Source organism: Sarcophilus harrisii, chromosome 3 (assembly GCF_902635505.1).
Source record: "Sarcophilus harrisii chromosome 3, mSarHar1.11, whole genome shotgun sequence".
In the NCBI taxonomy this organism is placed as follows: Eukaryota; Metazoa; Chordata; class Mammalia; order Dasyuromorphia; family Dasyuridae; genus Sarcophilus; species Sarcophilus harrisii.
In genome coordinates this window covers 243833361-243852231 of record NC_045428.1, presented here as the reverse complement: position 1 = coordinate 243852231, position 18871 = coordinate 243833361, and the positions used below count along the sequence as shown (strand labels likewise).

The window sequence follows — 18871 nt, the reverse complement described above, 5'->3', positions numbered from 1 at the left end:
TAAAACTTAATATTATTTTCAGAAGCCACAGATACAAAAAAATTTCAAAGGATAGGACATGAAGTGATGAGGTATAAAATATAATCAACAAAAGGAATACACAGGAGTATTACAATGCAAATGGGGAAAAATTAATAAAAATTATGTAATTATACTCAGCTCAGATTTGAAAAAAATTGGGAAAAAAACAACAAAAAAACCAAAATTATTTCCTTCCCCTCATTGCAGAGGAAAGGAAATATGAGTAAAGGCTTCATATAGGAAGTGGTTTTTGAGTTAAGTACTAGAGGAAAGTTGGGATCCTGAAAGATGATGATGGTGACAAAGGAGGGCATTCTAGATATAGGGGCCACTAGTGCAAAGGCATGGAAATACAGATCCCAGCTATATAGGAGAAATAGCAAGAAAGTCAGTTTGGCTAGAACAGAAAGAATGGGAAAGATTAAAATGGGGCTAGGTTATTAACTATTTTTAATTCCAGGAGTGGAGTTGGCATTTTATTCAGCAGAAAATGGGGAGCCAGTGGAGTTTACTGAAGAGGGATGTTAATAAAGATAAATGTGAATTTAAAGAAAATCATTTTGGCAGCTGAATGTGGGATAAGAGGCATCAGGCAGGGAGAACAGTTAGAAAACTACTAAAATAGTCATATAATTACAGATTTAAAGTTATAAGAAATCTAAGAGGTTCCTCTTATAGGTAAGACAACTGACTCCCAGAGAGGGTATGTGACTTGCCAGAAGACACAAATGAAAGTCAGAGGTGGAAGTTGAAACCAAGTCCTCATTTAGAGCCAAGGCCTGAACTCATTTGTTGTCCGTGTGAGCAGAAGGCAAGAAATGATGTGGATACAGAAATAACAAGATTAATAAGTAAGAAATTAGTATGGAATAAAAGTATTTCCTGATACATTAATCACCTTAGCAAAATTCCAAAATTATGGTAGAAGAAAAAAGCTTGGATGTTTTCCGTCTAACCATTCGTATATTTTACTATGAGTTCCTGTGGACTAGAAGTAACAAAATGAGACATGCATTTCCAGACATGGCCAATATAATGATTTGTTTTGCTTGATACATGTATCTGTTACAAAGGTAGGCTTCTACTTGGAAGGTGGGTGATGAGTCAGCAGAATTTGATATGAAAAAAAGGAACATAAATAAAAATTTAAACTTTTAAAAGTTTTTTCTTATTTTTCATTATAAGTTCCAAAATGTCTTCCTCTCTTCTTCTCCCCCCCACCCCCATTAGAGAAGGCTATTATTCGAGACAGCTACACGTTTATACGTATACACATATGTATGTAAAACCATAATATGAATAATTCTTTATCAATTCTTTCTCTGATAAAATCTCTGTTCATAAGTCCTTTGTAGTTCAGTTATTCTTCAGCATTCTTTGAGTTATGCTCATTTCATTCTTCATTATTTCATTTATTCATTACTTTTTTCCATGTTATTCTAAAATTATTCCATCACCTCAGAACCTAGTTCTGATAGAGGGTTCTGGTACTACAAAGTTCTCCACGCCTTGTTTGTATGAGGTATGTATGTATGCTCTTCCAAATTATTAAAGTGATGATAACATTTTTAAGAATTAAGAATTACCTTATTAAATCTATTATAATTGATCTTTCATGATTACTTTCTTATGTTTTTCCTGATTGTTATAGGTCAAATTTTCCATTCAGTTCTGGTCTTTTCCTCATGAATATCAGGAAGTCCTTTAATTCATTAAGTATTTTTTTTTTTTTTTAGGCTGAACAACTGATTTACTTCGGCTTTTAATTGTTTCTGCAACTCAAAGTTTATTTTGAAGTGTTATTTAAATTATTTGTGGGGGAATTTGAGAGAGCCAAGTGTTTCCTGCCTTATGAAGCCATCTTCCAATAAAACCAGTTTTTAACAAACACAGAAGAAAACAAAATGTCCAGAAGCGCATACAGATAGAGCAACAATTACTAACTTGTCAAATTTTATGTCACTGAGTCAGCAAGCATGACTATGTGCCAGCCACATTTCCTGTGTTTGCAAATTCACATAAATCTGTATTTGTATCAATTTAGAATGCTTATTTATCCCATATAGTTCTTGTTCAGGACCTCCTTCCCAACTTTGTCAAAGAAGATCCATCTAATATATGTTTATCTAAAACAAGCAAAAATCTTCATTTACATGTTGGAATGTTTGTGTTTGTTGAAGACTAATTTCACTATAAAAATAATTTTAAAAAAAGAACAAGACAAATTCTACCTCTTTCGTTTGATAGAAGAAGCTACTAAGTCCTAAAAGATTATGTAACTTGCCCAAATCCACACATAGAGGTCATCCTGTCAAGAATAGATTGTAAGTTTCCCAATTTATATGTCAGTGATATTTCTATCTTACCACAATTGTTCTGCAGGGTAGAATGTGAAGAGACTAAAATGAAAATAAATAAATAAATAAACAGCCTCCCCCTAGTTAATGAAAACAAAAAAATCCTTGCCTGACATATTACAATATAAAATCACAAGTTAAAATCAAATTTCTTTTTCTTTCCTTCTTCCTAATTACATCAAAAATGTGTCACTGAAAGGAACCATATGATCTAATCTTTTTTTAAAATTTTCAGTAATAAATGTTATTTTTTAAAATTCATATGATCTAGTCTTAAAAGAACAAACCTCATTCTTTAAGAATAATAATCACCTAGTATTTCCTTAATATCTAATAATTCTACATAGTATGTATGTAGCATAATGTTTACAAAAACCTAATTGATGCCCTCTACAATAAGAGCAAGTATTAAGGCTAAAGAAAACAGCACATATAATTTGAAGATAACTTGTAACTAATTTTTAATGTAACATATATCAATCAACAAGAATTAAGTGCCTAACATATTAAATACTGTCCTAAATGTTGGTACTGAGCATACAAATACAATGAATTAAAAAACTAAAACAACTTCCCCTCATCCTTAAATATCAACATTCCTCTGTGCTCTTACTTCTCGTTCATCATACTTCTATTCTCTACTTTTTCTTTGGTGACTATATTTTCTCTTAACTCTCTAGCTGATGGAGCTGTAATTTCATCAGCATGAATACTGAATACTTCTTCCACAGGTACAATTCAATTCAACAAATACTTGGCAAACAATTATTATGTGCAAGGTACTGTTGGGGTCATAGGGATCAAAAGCTAAATATAATTCAGTCTTGCTCTATGGTAGCTTGTATTTTACTGGAGGATAAGCCATATATATATGTAAATAAACATACATATACATTTACATATACATATATATATGTGTGTGTATTTATATACATATACATATATATACATATATATATATATATATATATATATATATATATGTAAAATAACCCCAAGGAAGAACTCTAAGAATGGGAATATGTTTAAAAGAAAATAATGAAAGTAAAGAAAACTTAAATTGAACTTAGAAGACAGGCAAGGATTCAAGAAGGCAGACATGGAAAAGTATGTATTAAGAAAAGTAAAAATGATAGTAAATAGCTATCGTTCAGTTTGGTTACAATTTTGGTTACATGATGGAGAGTATGAAACAAATTTAGAAAAGCAGACTGGAAACAGGTTGTGAAGACCATTAAATGCTAGGCTGAAATTATTTTATTCTAGGGAAAACAAAGGAGCCAAGATGACCTGGTAGGATGTACTGTTGGTCAGAGAAATAGGTAATCCTTGCCTAAAAGGAAGAGAAGAATTTGAGACCTTGAAGTAGAGAAGTTTAGAAGATAGGGATTTAGGGAATAAGATGATGATGAAGATTCTTCTTATGAAGAGTGTAGCATGTGTAGTGTAGCGTAGCAAAGGATAAAGGAAAACTGCAGTTCAGTCTTGACAAAAGCCTGGCTATGTGTGAATTTGAGGAAAAATTACTTTACCTTTGAATATTCTTGGTGGCTTTTTATGATTTTAAGTTGCTTAACAATGCCGAGTTTCTTAACCAGCAGTTTCATATACCACTGAAATTACAAATCTGAATAGGAAAAAAAAAAAAAAAAAAAAAAAAAGGAAGCAGAATAAGAAAACTCTGTGTGTAAAAGCAAAAGGGTACAGAAATATAGAAGAATAGTTTAAGAAAATGGCAGAATCCACTGCGATGTTTACAGGGTTGAGGGTGACATGGGTATGTTTTCAGGCAGTTGAGGAGGAGCCAATAGAGAAACAGAACTGAAGATGAGAAAAGGAGGATGAAAGAGTTTCAGAAAGATGATGATGGGTTAAAGGTGAGTACAAGGAGATGTCTAATAGGCAAGGAGAAAGATTATCACATCCCCTGAGACTGAATCAAAAGAAGACAGGATGAGTGGAAATCTAGAAATGTTCTGATTTGTGGAATAATAAGCAGGATGAAGGAATTCATAGCAAATGGCCTCAAATTTCTCAGCAATTTAGGAAGTGAGGCAACCCAGGAGGAAAAACAGAAGAAAACGTTATTTAGAAGTAGAAGAGACATGAAAGTTTTGGAATTCTTTTAGTAAGTATTACAGGATTAATCAGGGAAGAATTGTTATATAAGATGAATTTGTAGTGAACCCATTTATCATTGGTTAGGTATCTGCCCCCACAGTTGGGTTCAATAGCATGAGATTAACAAGGTAGAAGGTGTAAGTTCACTGCTGTAGGGGGACAAAAGAAGTTTCTTGAAGAAGTGAAAAAGGACATTAATGAGATATTACCAGAGAAAGAGGGAGGTATAGAAAAGGTGGATAAACTCAGGATTCAGAATTTATAAAGTATAAACTATTATAAGAAAAAGGGACAAAGATTCAGGATGGAGTACAGTTCAAGGTTAAACTGGTTAACTATAGACTCAAGACAGCAAAGGTAATAAAGTAATAACAGAAGAATCACAGAGTAAGAGAACATGGAGGAATGGAGAATTGGAACTTTTGAGACTAAAGAATAGATACAGAAACAAATATTTGTGGCAGCACTTTTTCTGGTAGCAAAGAGCTAGAAATGCAGTGGGTGCCCAGTGAACACTAAAATCAGAATAGGAATAATGAATTCAGGAAAATTTAGAATGGTTTAGATAAGCTAATGCAGAAACAAGTAAGGAAAACCAAGACCTGAATTTATAAAATGAAAAGGAAAATAAAATTGAATTATTTCAGAACTCTTATCAATACAGCAATCAACTATGATTAAAAAAAAATCATTGTAAAGCATTTCTACTTCCTTTTAGGCACAGAAATGCCTATAAGGAGGCATAGGTGGGCAGACATAACTCATGTACTGTTCTGATTAACCATATTTTATTATAAACACTGATGAGGGCAACTGCAAAGTTATATGTATACCTTTTACATCTTAAAAAAAATAGGCTTAGGAGGAGTCAGGAAAAGGAAAAGATGCAGATTTGTAATCAGATTATGAAAAGGAGAACTTCTGGGTTCAAGAACAAGATATTTACTGTTTTGGATAGATGAAGTGGGATGAAGAGAAAGGTCATGATGAAGAAGCTGATGAAGTAGAAGTTACAGGTTTTACAATTTATATCCTGAAGTGTCCAAATATAAGAAGGGGGGGGAGGGAGGGGTTCAGGGTAGGGAGAAACACTTAGATTAGGTACTGGACATTAAGAAGAAATAGAGAGTGAGCTAGATGGCGCAGTGAGTAGAGGCGCTGAAGTCAGGAGGACCTGAGTTCAAATCCGACTGAGCTTAAGAGAGGTATTTGGGAGGGGAAAAGGGGGATGGAGGGGTGGAGCCAAGATGGCAGAGGGCAGTCCATGGTCTGTGACCTCTTTTGATCTTCTCTCAAACCAACAGCAGATTAAGACTCCACAAATATTTGGAGTACAACACATTTCTAGAAGAAGTTACCTTGGAAGAACTTCAGAACAGGTCTGTTTCAAACGGGCAGAGGGGCAGTCTGCTGAACCCACACCTCAGCATAGCGAACTTGGGACAAGAAGCTGGAGCGAGGAGTCAGAGCACTGTTAACTTTTATGCACGTGGGAAATTTCTGTGAGCCTTTTAGGCCACTCTGTCCTAGCTGCAAGCAGGTGGTTTTGCAGATTTGCATTTTATAAAAGGCAAATTGTAAAACACTGAGCCCAGAAAGAATGCCTAGTTTCCATTACCTAGCACTGGAAATCAATTAGCAGAACTGCCCCCGGGCAAATGAAAGCAGCTGTCACTCCTTTGTATGGAACAGATCTCAAGCCTTAAAAAAATGAATAAAAAAACCAAAAAGAACTCTCACCATAAACAACTTTTATGGAGAGACAGAACAGACTTCAAATCCTGATATTTCTAACGGCAAAGCAACTCCAGATGAAGCCCCAAAGAGAGACATGAGCTGATCCCCGTTTCACAAAGCTTTCTTCAAAGATTGCCATAAAGAATCTTAAAAGGGAGTTAGAAGAAAAGTGGGGAAATAAAATGAGATCATTACAAGAAGGAATGGAAAAAAACATATAATACCCTACAAGAGATTTGAAAAAGACACTAATTCACTGAACAACAAAATCTGGAAATGGAAAAATCTGGAAATGGAAAAAAATACAATTGTCCAACTGCAAAAGGAGCTAAAAAAAATAACTGAGGAAAATAATGCACTAAAAATTAGAACTGAACAAATGGAAGGGAATGACTCAATAAGACTTCAAGAATGTCAAACAAAAACAAAAAATGAAAAAAATGAAAGAAAATATGAAATTTCTCCCAGGGAAAATAACTGACCTAGAATATTGATAAAAGAGAGACAATCTAAGGATTATTGGACTTCCTGAAAGCCATGATGAGAAAAAGAACCTAGGCATTATCTTACAGGAAATCATAAAAGAAAAATGCCCTGATATATTAGAATCAGAAAGTAAAATAGCCATTGAAAGAATTCACCTATCATCTCCTGAAAGAGACCCCAAAATTAAATCTCCAAGGAATATCGTGGTCAAATTTCAGAGCTATCGCACCAAGGAAAAGATATTGCAAGCAGCCAGAAAAAAACAATTTAAATACAGAAGAGACACACAATTAGGATCACCCAGGACCTAGCAGCTTCCACCTTAAAGAAGTGAAGGGCCTGGAATCTGATATTATGAAAGGTAAAGGAATTTGGATTATAGCCAATAATAAAACTGAGCATTATCTTTCAGGGAAGAAGATGGACAGTCAATGATATAGGTAAATTCCACCTATTTAAGATCAGAACTGAGCAAAAAATTTGATCTCCAAACACAGAACTCAAGGGAAACATAAAAACATAAAAAGGAAAGAACTCTTGAAAACTTTTATTTGTTATGGGTATGATGAGGTTTGTATCCCCTCAATTCCCACTGCCGTTAAGTGGCAACGAGATTTGTTAAAATCTCCTTTCTGTCAGCTGCAGGTTTAAAGTGAAAGAATCCACTTATTCCGAAGTTATTAATTAGAAAAATGAAAAAATTCACTTATTCCCAAACTGTTAATTGGCAAAATGAAAGTTTATTGTTGGATAGAAACCAGTTTGCTAAGAGACTGACTTCTATAGTGGCAAAGGCCTATTGGGGAAATGGAGTCTTGCACTGATTACGCTGAGAAGGCGTTTTCAGTCGGCAGAGAATTTTAGAAGCTGAGCAAGCTACTTTAGGCCTTCTGCAAAGAATGAATCTAGATACTGACCTTATTAAGGAGTCTTGGGACTTCAGAAGCCAAAGTTCCCAGGCTTAGATGCTTATCAGTTTTCAGCCCAGATCTCCTATTGGAATTAACAACACTTGAAAGGGGTGCTTTTTGACCAGGATTTCTAATTGAATCAAAGGCCCTGGCATCTCCCAAAGATAACTTATCTGAGGCGATATGCCTTCCCCAGGAGGGGCTGAGACTCCAAAAAGGATCACAGATCAAAAGGAAATACAGTTTCTTTAAGGAAACTTAAGAGAATGTGTATACTTCGAAAATGAGGATATAATTTGATTTTATTATGATAATACAAAAAAGAAACTAGTGGTGGAAAAGGGATCATACTGGAAAAAAAGGAGAAAAGGAAGTAAAATAAGGAAAATTATATCATTTGAAGAGGCAAAGAAAACCTTATAAACGAGAGAAAGAAGGGAGGGCGATGAGCATTGTGTGAGTCTTGCTTTCTCATTAGATTTGGCTCTAAGAGAGATTATCAGACATATTTGATTTCACAGAGAAACTTATAGGGAAGTAGGAATGAAAGGGGGAAAAGAAAGGGAAAGACTAATAGAAGGGAAAACAAAAGAATTAGGGAAAAGGTGTAAAAGGGGGGGAGGGGCTCGAATGGGGTGGACTTTTTTGAGGTAGATAGTCATCAAAAGCAAAATACTAGGGAGGAGGGAAAGGAAAGAGAAAAGCATAATTTAGGGTAAATAAAGTGGCAGGAAATACAGAATTAATTATTTTAATTGTGAATGTGAATGGAATGAACTTTCCCATAAAACAGAAACAGATATCTGATGAAATTAAAGAGAGGATTGGTACTGACAAAATAGCTGAAAATAATGAAGAATTAGACAAGAAAGAAGTTAAGTACAATGCTGATGAAATTAAGAAGTATGGTGCTTCACAGAAGGAGCCATTAGGGCATTCCCTATCTCATCACCCTCCCTCCTCAATTTCCCCTTCGTGGGGAATAATTAGGAGCTACTTTGCCCAGCTTTATGCCAATAAATTTGATAACCTAAGTGAAATGAAATACCTACAAAAATATTTATTTCCTGAGCAGGACTAGGGGGAATCATTATATACTTCAACAACAATACTATGTGATGATCAATTCTGATGGATGTGGCTCTCTTCACCAATGAAATGAAACAAATCGGTTCCATTTGTTTAATAATGAATAGAACCAGCTACCCCCCAGCAAAAGAACTCTGGGAAATGAGTGTGAACCACTGCTTAGCACTTCCAATTCCTCTGTTTTTATGCGCTTGCATTTTTTATATTCTTCTTAGGTTAATTTTACATTATTTCAAAGTCCAATTCTTCTTGTGCAGCAAAATAACTATGGATGTGTAAACATATATTGTATTTAACATATACTTTTAACATATTTAACATGTATTGGTCTACCTGCCATCTCAGGGAGGGGGGAAGGAGGAGAAAAGTTGAAACAGAAGATTTTGCAAGGGTCAATGCTGAAAAATTACTCATGCATATATCTTGTAAATAAAAAGCAATTATATATATATATATATGGAGAGAGAGATTTCCCAGATTAACAGAAGAGGAAATAAATTACTTAAATAGTCCCATTTTAGAAAAAGAAATAGAACAAGCTATTAATCAACTCCCAAAGCAAAAATCCCCAGGACCAGATGGATTTACATGTGAATTCTACCAAACATTTAAAGACCAATTAACTCCAATACTATGGAAACTATTTGAAAAAAATAGGGAAACTTAGGACTCCTACCAAATTCCTTTTGTGACACAGACAGGGTACTGATACCTGAACTAGATAGGATGAAAATGGAGAGAGAAAATTATAGACCAATCTCCCTAATTGATGCAAAAATCTTAAATAAAATATTAGCAAAGAGATTACAGAAAATCATCCCCAAGATAATACACCATAACCAAATAGGATTTATACCAAGAATGCAGGGCTGGTTCAATAGTAGGAAAACTATTAGCATAATTGACTATATCAATAACCAAATGAACAAAAACCATATTATTATCTCAATAGATTCAGAAAAAGCATTTGATAAAATCCAACATCCACTCCTATTAAAAATATCAGAGAGTATAGGACTAAATGGACTTTTCCTTAAAATAGCAGCATCTATTTAAAGCCATCAGCAAGTATCATATGTAATGGGGATAAACTGGAACCATTCTCAGTAAGATCAGGGGTGAAACAAGGTTTCCCCACTATTAGCATTACTATTCATTATAGTATTAGAAATGTATTAAAAATGCACTAGCTTTGGCAATAAGAGAAGAAAAAATTAAAGGAATTAGAGTAGGTAATGAGGAAACCAAATTAACACTCTTTGCAGATGATATGATGAGAATCAATTAAAAAAACTATTAGAAATAATCCACAATTATAGCAAAGTTGCAGGATACAAAATAAATCCACATAAATCATCAGCAGTTTTATACATCACTTACAAAATCCAAGAGAGCAAGAAATACAAAGAGAAATTCAATTTAGAATAACTGTTGACAGTATAAAATATTTGCAAATCTATCTGCCAAGGGAAAGTCAGGAACTATATGAGCAAAACTAAAAAACACTTTCCACACAAATAAAATCAGATCTAAACAACATCTAAACAACAATATCAAGTGCTCTTAGGTCGAGCGAATATAAAAAAGATGACGATACTACATATACTACTCTATTTAGTGCTATACCAGTGAAACTCCCAAGAAACTATTTTACTGACTTAGAAAAAAACCACCACCAACAACAAAATTCATCTGGAAGAACAAAATGTCAAGAATTTTAAGGGAATTAAAAAAAAAACAAACAAATGAAAGTGGCCTAGCTGTACCATATCTAAAACTATATTATAAAGCAGCGGTCATCAAAACCATTGGTAAATCACTTTGATCAGAGGAATGCAAATTAAGACAACTCTGAGATACTTCTATACACCTGTTAGTTTGGCTAAGATGACAGGAAATGATAGTGACCAATGTTGGAGGGCATGTGGGAAAACTGGGACACTGATATGTTGTTAGTGGAACTGTGAATAGATCTAACCATTCTAGAGAGCAATTTGGAACTATGCTCAAAAAGTTAACAAACTGTGCATATTCTTTGACCCAAAAGTATTTCTACTGGGCTTATATCCCAAAGAGATCTTAAAGGAGAGAAAGGGACCCACATGAGCAAAAATGTTTGTGGCAGCCCTTTTGTAAAGTGGCAAGAAACTGGAAATTGAGTGGATGTCCAGCAACCATTCTCCAAATGGCTGAATAAATTATGGCATATGACTGTTATGGAATATTATTGCTCTGTAAGAAACAATCAACAGAATGATTTCAGAGAGGCCTGGAGACACTTACATGAATTGATGCTAAATGAAATGAACAGAACCAGGAGATCATAATACATGGCAATAAGAAGACTATGATGATCAATTATGATGGACATGGCTTTCTTCAACAATGAGATGATTTAAACCACTTATAATTATTCAGTGATGAAGAGAGCCATCTACACCCAGAGAGAGGCCTATGGGAACTAAGTGTAGACCAATGCATAGCATTTTTTACTCCTGTTGATGTTTGCTTTCTCAGTTTTTTTCCCCCCTTCTTGATCTGATTTTTCTTGTGCAGCAAGATAACTATATAAATATGTATACACATCTTGGATTTAACATATATTTTAGCACATTTAACGCGTATTAGACTACCTGCCATCTAGGGGAAAGAGGGAAACATTTGGAACAGAAAGTTTTGTAAGGGTCAATGTTGAAAAATTACCCATGCATATTTTTTGTAAATAACAAGCTTTAATAATTTTTTTTTTTAAAAGAGCTTAAGAGATATTTATTGATTGATGGCATGATTGGAGTATAAGTTCATTGCTGTGGGGAGGACAAATGAAGTCTCTTGCAGAAGAAAGAAGGGACATTAATGAGATATTTTCCAGAGAAAGAGGGAGGTATGGGAAAGAGGTTTCATATATCAAAACCCATTCATATCTTTTCATCTCATGCAATTCCTGTAATTTCTTAGATAAATCTCCCAAGGAGAATCTGTTCTATGGACTAGAAGCCTTCCTTTGTTTCTTTTAATATTTTGTGGATACCAGTAGAAGAATCAGTATGACTAACCATTTTTTTCTTAAGGCTGGCCTACCTCTTTTTTCAGTATACACACACATATACAGTGGTAGCCTGGCACTTGTTAACTGGTTCTAGAAAGTATGACTAGTGGTGAAAATGATGAGAACCGAACAATTTTTACTGGAGTACTTCTCCAGTCTGAAGCCTAATCATCCCTCCCTACCCAATTCCCAAAAAAGGAAATGGGGCTTCCAACTGTGGAGTTCTTCCTTTCTTGATCCAACTCACTTTCTGAGAATTGCAACCTTTATATTCTTCCCCTCACTCTAACTTTCTAAACTGGTAGGTGGTGGGAAGGACTGAATGTGGAAATGGAAACTATAGTCCTGCACCTTCTGTAGCCTAAGGTAGCCCAGGGTTGTTGGCCCTGATTGGGGCCTGGGGCCACCAGGAGTCTAGGGTCCTCTGATGCTGGGCTCCCACTGCTATTCCCATTGCCTCTCTTCCTGCTGAGCACAAAAGCAATTCTGTGCCCCTTCCAATAGTAATTTTGGGAGCTGGGAGACTATATGCTACAGACACATCATCCTGCAAGAATTACTCCATGACCTGCCCAGCCAGTGCACAAAGTCGGTAGTGTAGACTCCAACATGAATTGTAAACCACCATCTTCACTGGGGAGGAGCTACCCATAGCTGAAGGCAAGATAAGCAGCTAGGGGTTGGGTACTATGCCTGGTCAATCTCACATCTGTACAACCAAGACAAGAACCAAAAGCAATGAGTGTGGAACAATTATCAATTACTAAAACATTTTTTGCTTGTTGAAATAAGTGGAATACCAAATTTGATGAGTCTCAAAGCAGAAAGGTGCCAGGTACCACTGTGTGTGTATGTGTGTGTGTGTATGTATTATGTTTTTTATTACCTGGAATACCTTATATATTGCCATTGAATTTTGTTTTGTCGCAATTTTTATCATTTGGAGATTATAGTGCTCTGTGATATATAGCCACACACATCATTTGAACACTAATAGAGTTCAAATGACGTTCTTCTGGGAGCAAGCAGCTCAAAAATCTTTGAAAATAGTATTGCACAATTTCCTAAATCCAGCCTAATCACTTCCTCTTATTCAATTGTGGCACTAAAGAAAACCAAGATGTGAAGAATATCTGGACTAGATCAAGGATATGTAAAGTCTGAAAATTTTAAGGGTATTGATAGCTGAAAGAATGGAAGGTATGAAACTCTTGAGACAAAAATCCAGACCCTCAAAAAGGCAACTAGGAAAATATCAATAATTACTGATCCATACTTCACCATTGGGGCTCAATAAAAATTTTTTTCCCCAGAAAGTATGAAGAAATAGGCATGTATTTGTACATACCACATCTTTATTCACACAACTGAATAAAAGGTATAGAGATAAGACTGTGTAGTCTATTAAAAAGCATTTGATACATTAGTGCAAAAACATCACATTAAAAGTTCTCCACTCCACCAACTGTGGTCTAAATCACACAAAATTCCTTGAAGTATGAAATAATGGTAATGAGTTTGTACAGCAACCTTCTGATTATTAATACAAAGGGATGTGCATAAAAAGGGAGATAGATTCTTTCTAAAAGTCTTTGCCACTATCAAGAAGGAAATCCCAAAAAGTCTAAATGGAAGAGAGATTCTAGGTAGATGGTGAACGTGTTCCTCTTTGTGAAGAATGCTGTACTGATTGGTGGGAATTTAGTATTTATGATTCAGATTTCAATTAGGAGATATATAATCACTGAAGAGTTTGATTTAAAACTTCATTCAGGAAAAATTTAAGTATATGAAAAATGCTTATTATTCAGACTCCAATATCAAGTGAGATGGACCATCTGTTGAAGTAGTTCATTAGTATGTGTATTCTGGAAAAATTATGCACGAGAACAATGAATAGAATCCAGAACTAAACTGGAGGTGCTGGCTTGTTTTTGCCTTTGAAAAACTGTGCAGTGCCTTTTATATTTCAAAGAATAGATCTGAAACAAAGGCCCATTTTTTTTTTTAATATCACTGTTTTTCTGATGATGCTATATTTTGCACTGTTGAGTCTTGGGATATTAAAGTCTCTGAAGATTTAAAATTTTGGGTCACTCAAAGTTAATATAAATGCATAAGGAGAATATGTATAAGCTGCAAGATGTCACCAATGAAGGACTATTTTTCTGAAGAATAAAGGAGATAATCCTAAAAGAGTCGAGATTATAATAGGTGAGAGGTAATAACTGACTAACTTGAATGCTACATTAGTACGCATGAAGCATCGAGAGAATGAGAGGAAAGCCTCCAAGAATGCTTGATTCTTTTCTAAGGAGAATTTATGGAAGGTCACAGACCAGTAGATAGATGTCTTGTCAATATAAATTGAAGCCTATGTCAATGAAATCATAGTTCTACCAATTATCAAAGCAAAACTAATAAATATTTTCAATTTTCCAGAAGCATCTAACATTGATATGGTTCAGGATATCAGATTTTAATGTTTAGCTTACTATAAGAGGAAATAATTTAATTCTCTTGTTTGGGTTGTAAAAAATGGATTATAAAAATGACAAAACACTTATAAAAGAATGAAAACCATTAGGCAAAATTTTCTAAAAATAATTTCTGAAAACTGAAAATAATTCATATACTTATACTATGATATGTTTGTATTTAAATTATTTCTTTCCCTAGAAAAACTCTTTTTGTTAGGATAGAATTGTTCAATAAATAGATGGAATTCGTAAATCTAATAAAATCTTTGAATTCCATATGTACAGTTCAAAGGGGGAAAGAAGGTATTTGTTATAGAATTATTGAATTACATATTTATTACTAAGCTGGTAATTCAGTATTACTAAATAACAGTTATATAAAATCTGTATAGTAGGTACTATTATATCAGTTTTATAAATGGGGAAATTGGGGCTGAGTCAGGAAGTTAAGTGACTTACCTAAAGTAACTATGTAACTAGTAACTGAGGCAGAATTTGTACTCTGGATTTTCTAATTTGCAGGCAAGTATTAGTTTAAGAATTTATATACTTTCTTCACTATTCAAAGTAATAGTAAAATGAATTAAATCCATTTTATTTCTGATTATGAGAGGAACTGTTTCTATCAAAGTTGCCAGAAGAAAATGGCACAATCGTATAATGCAGTTTACTTTAGAAGCAGGCCAGTTCTATACACAGAACACTGTTGACCAGGTTTTGAATATAGCTGCATTATACAACTATAAGCCATGCCACACTTTCCATTTTTAGCACAGTATTTTGTCCATACCTCTCTCATTAAAAAAAAAATAGCTTTTTATTTTTCAAAATACAAGCAAACACAATTTTCAACATCCACTCTGCAAAACCTTGTGTTCCAAATTTTTCTCCCTCCTTCCCCGCCTTCCCCTTTTTTAAACAGCAAGTGATCCAATATAAAAATTACATATGTGCAATTTTTCTAAAAATATTTCCACATATATCATGTTGCACAAGAAAAATCAAAGGAAAAAAATGAGAAAAAAAAACCAAGCAAACAACAACAAAGGTGAAAATAGTGTGTTGTGATCCACATTCAGGTTTCACAGTCCTCTCTCTAAATTCGGATAGTTGTTTCCATCAACAAGTCTATTGTAATTTCTATTTCTCATTTCAAAAGCTAAAGACCAGAAATACTTTCCTATAGCAGAAACTGGGTAATGTAAAAAGAAGTAAGCATATTTGAAATGTGGTAAAGAAAATCTCATGATGAAACCCTTGTGTGCCAGATTGTTTATGCATATATAGAATTACATAACACCTGGCTTTTCAAGAATTCTGTTTCCTGAGCTGGTAAAAAATGGGAAAATTTACTGTTTAAGGAGTTGTAGGAAAACATCAAGCTAATTTTATTGTTGGTAGGGCTGGGAAGATGTTCAAGTATTCTGAAAAATAATTAGGGATTATGGTAGAAAAGTTACTGAATTGTAAATATCCTTTAACAGAGATTCAACAAATAGTGAGATTGTACTCCAGAGTTAGTGTTGGAAATAAAAGGCCTGGATCTGTAAAAACTTTTCTAGCAATTTTATTTATCTAATAAAGTAGCATATATGCTAAACAATCAGTAAAAACCTAACAAATATGCATAAATTAAGAATAAGGAATACTACTAAGCAGTAAGGAAAAAAAAATAGAAACAATTGTGAAAAACACTGGCAGATTTGCATGAAGTAGTATAAAATCAAAAATATAGACACAAAAATACCACATCTGAAATAGTCAACTTTGATTAGTAATAAATTTCTGGCTCAACACAATTCTAAAGTCAATGTTTATTACTGTAATATAAAAACTAAAGGATAGACTCCTTTCTGAGAATTATTAAGCAACTTTTTAAAGTGTAGGAGATGGGATAATAGTGCCATTGTAGAGTTGATATGACCTGCATTCGAGATCTACCTCTTGACACCAGTACCTATGAGTGTTTGGGAATTGTCACTAAAACTTGCAATGCTTCAAGCAACATGACAGGCTTGAAGCAAGGAAGACCTGAATGTTCAAATTCACTCAGACATTTACAAGCTAGCTAGGTGGTTCTAGTCAAGTCACTTGTTTGCCAATTTTCTCGGCTATAAAATAAGGATTATAATAGTACCTACTTAAAAGAGCTGCTGAGGATTACATACAATAATATTTACATAGCAGTTAGCACAGTGCCTGGCATAGAGTAATGACTTATTAATACTTGTTCCTTTCCTTTTCTCCTTTCCCTTTCCCCCACCTCTCTAAAGCTCTCAAAACTGAGGAAGAAAGAGGTTCACTCTCTTCGCCAGTTGGGAAAGTTTTCACCACAGGAATTCTGCACACATAGTTAAGGACCCCAAATTCCCTCTCCCCCCCAGTATTAGACAATTATGATACACTCCGCAATAAGGCATACAAGAATCCTGTGACTTTGGTTAATAGTGATTGCAAAAATAACTCGAAACGTCATGCAAGCACGAATGAAAGGGAAATCTAGGCCAAAGTGGCAATATAAAACAGAATCACACCTCCCAGACCCAGATTCCGAACTCGGAAGGCAACTGGGGTATCATCTATAGCTCGAATCCTTTCTCTAAGAAATTGCAGCCCAAAGAGATTTAGGGGATTTATCTAGAATCTTATACTAATAACATGCTGCCAAATAACAGGGGGGGGGGGGGAAGAAAAAGAAAATTCAATTTTATTCGAATCACAAGTAAATAAAAGATGAAGGGGAAAAAAAGCATTTATTAAGTACTTACTGAAGCCAGTCACTGTGCCAAATGCTTTACAAAATATCTGACTGATTCGATTCTCACAACAACCCAGGGAGTAAAGTCTTAAGGTTATCCCCGTTTTATGTTTGAAAAAACCGAAGCGAAAGGCAGTATCAGTGAAGCCCGGGTCTTCCCGTGGCCAGAAAAACTCTATGGTAGAATTTGAATTCAGGTTTTCGCTACGCCATTGACAACACTATCCATCGCGCCACCCAACTAAAGAAAGTCCAAACCGAAAATACGCCAATTTTCTTCCGTAGAAAAGGGGAAACGAAACAAGATAAGGAAAGCCTTAAAACTTTCCCGCGTCTGTTTCCTCCCTTCTAAGGGACGGGTGGATGTGGCAGTGTGTACTAAATGGTCTCCAAGGTCCTTCGAGCTCGAAATCCAGAGAAAATTGCACAGTTCTAGGAGGGCCGGAACAAAAATTCATTACCGCGTCCGTTCCGTCGGGGCCCAGCCACAGGATTAAGGCCGTGGCGGTCATTAGCGTCTTCTACCACAATCTTCCCTCCATACCCCACCCCCCAAAAGTCTCCATGCCGCGTCACAAACCAGATAATCTACTCCTTCACTCGAAAGAAGTATTTTAAGGTTCCTTAAAATACCTACCTGCGAAGAATCGGGAGCCGACACACTCCCCTCTTCTTTAGTCCGGGGTGGTTGCGTTTAAAGCCCGCCCCTGAACTCAGTACTTCGCTCCCATTGGCCCTATACCCTCTGTCTATCAGCTATTGCTTGTAGCGTGAGAAAGAAAGCGCCATAGTAACTAAAAGAGACTACGTCTCCCAGCATGCTTCACCGGCAGCCATGGCTAGGAGAAGACGGACTTTGCTCACGAAAGCTTATTGGGCATTGTGGTTTCATGGTTTAGGCAACCCTTTCATGTAAATTGAGTAAGTCGTCAAGGAAACGCCCTTCTTATCCCCCGCCCCCTCCCCTGAACTCCAGGCCCCTTCTTGCATTTGGGGAGATGGCGGTTGTTCTTTCCCTTCCAGCTAAATATGTTTAATAGCTACCGTAATAGCTACTACTCTTCTACAGAAAGAGACTCAATCTGGCATCACGTAGCATGTGACAGCATCGTATAAGGTGAAAAAGCCGAGATTGTACAATGATTACACCGAAAGGCCCAACCAATGTCAGATCGCCCAGTTCCTAACATTACCCCCTCCTAATTTGCCCGCGAAGTCCCCCCCAATTTCTAAATCCAAGCTTCTATTGGTTCATTTGGATGTCATTATTTCCCCTCCTCCTTTCCTAGGGTAGGCGGGGTCTTGCAAAAGTCCTCTGTCCCTCTTCACTTCCCACCTCTCTCCGCCTTTCCCACTATCCAAGTCCTCCTTCCCGAGAGGTGGGAGGGGCCACAGCCTCGGGATTGAGAGGTTGCTGCCCTTCCCCCCACATCTGTGGGCGGGGAGCTAGGTAGAGAGAGTGCAAGCGGGACTGGGGGGTAGAGTGGGGGTTAGAGAAAGAGACCGAGGTGGAGAAAAAGGGAGAGCGCGCGAGACTGAAGGGAAGGCTAAAAGAGAGATAGATAGCTAGATAAATAGAAAGATAGGTAGGTAGGTAGATAGATAGATAAGAGTTGGTTGCTCCATAGTACGGCGGCTCGCAAGGGAGAATCCCAAGAGAGCTCCGAGACTGGAGGGGATGGTGTGCCGTGCGGCGGCAGCGGCAGCGGCAGCGGCAGCGGCAGCGGCAGCGGCAGCGGCAGCGGCAGCGGCAGCGGCAGCGGCAGCGGCAGCGTCTTCATCTCTCCTCGGGGCGTGTGCCCAGCACTGATTTCTCTCCGGGGCCGCGCAGATCCCGCCCGGAGATGAGGTGGGGTATAAGC

The 18871-nt window shown here is 36.0% G+C and overlaps 2 protein-coding genes across 11 annotated transcripts in view; one reads left to right on the top strand and one right to left on the bottom strand.

Annotated features, from left to right (window-relative positions):
• CRYZL1 (crystallin zeta like 1) overlaps positions 1 to 17915 on the bottom strand; it is a 58855-nt gene extending 40940 nt beyond the window's left edge. For 2 of the 5 annotated variants that reach the window (XM_031959341.1, XM_031959343.1), the window contains exon 1: positions 17471 to 17558. In XM_031959341.1, coding sequence (XP_031815201.1) covers positions 17471 to 17521 — 51 coding nt within the window. In that variant the 5' untranslated portion in view covers positions 17522 to 17558. Of the gene's footprint in view, positions 1 to 17470; positions 17562 to 17646 lie in introns of those variants that run through there. The other 3 variants (XM_012544396.3, XM_031959344.1, XM_031959342.1) reach the window with 3 other exon arrangements.
• Positions 17916 to 18391: 476 nt separating this feature from the next.
• ITSN1 (intersectin 1) overlaps positions 18392 to 18871 on the top strand; it is a 268177-nt gene continuing 267697 nt past the window's right edge. For 2 of the 6 annotated variants that reach the window (XR_004232930.1, XM_031959332.1), the window contains exon 1: positions 18393 to 18858. The gene's annotated coding sequence lies outside the window, so the exon portion shown is untranslated. Of the gene's footprint in view, positions 18859 to 18871 lie in introns of all 6 variants that reach the window. The other 4 variants (XM_031959333.1, XM_031959334.1, XM_031959336.1 and 1 more) reach the window with 4 other exon arrangements.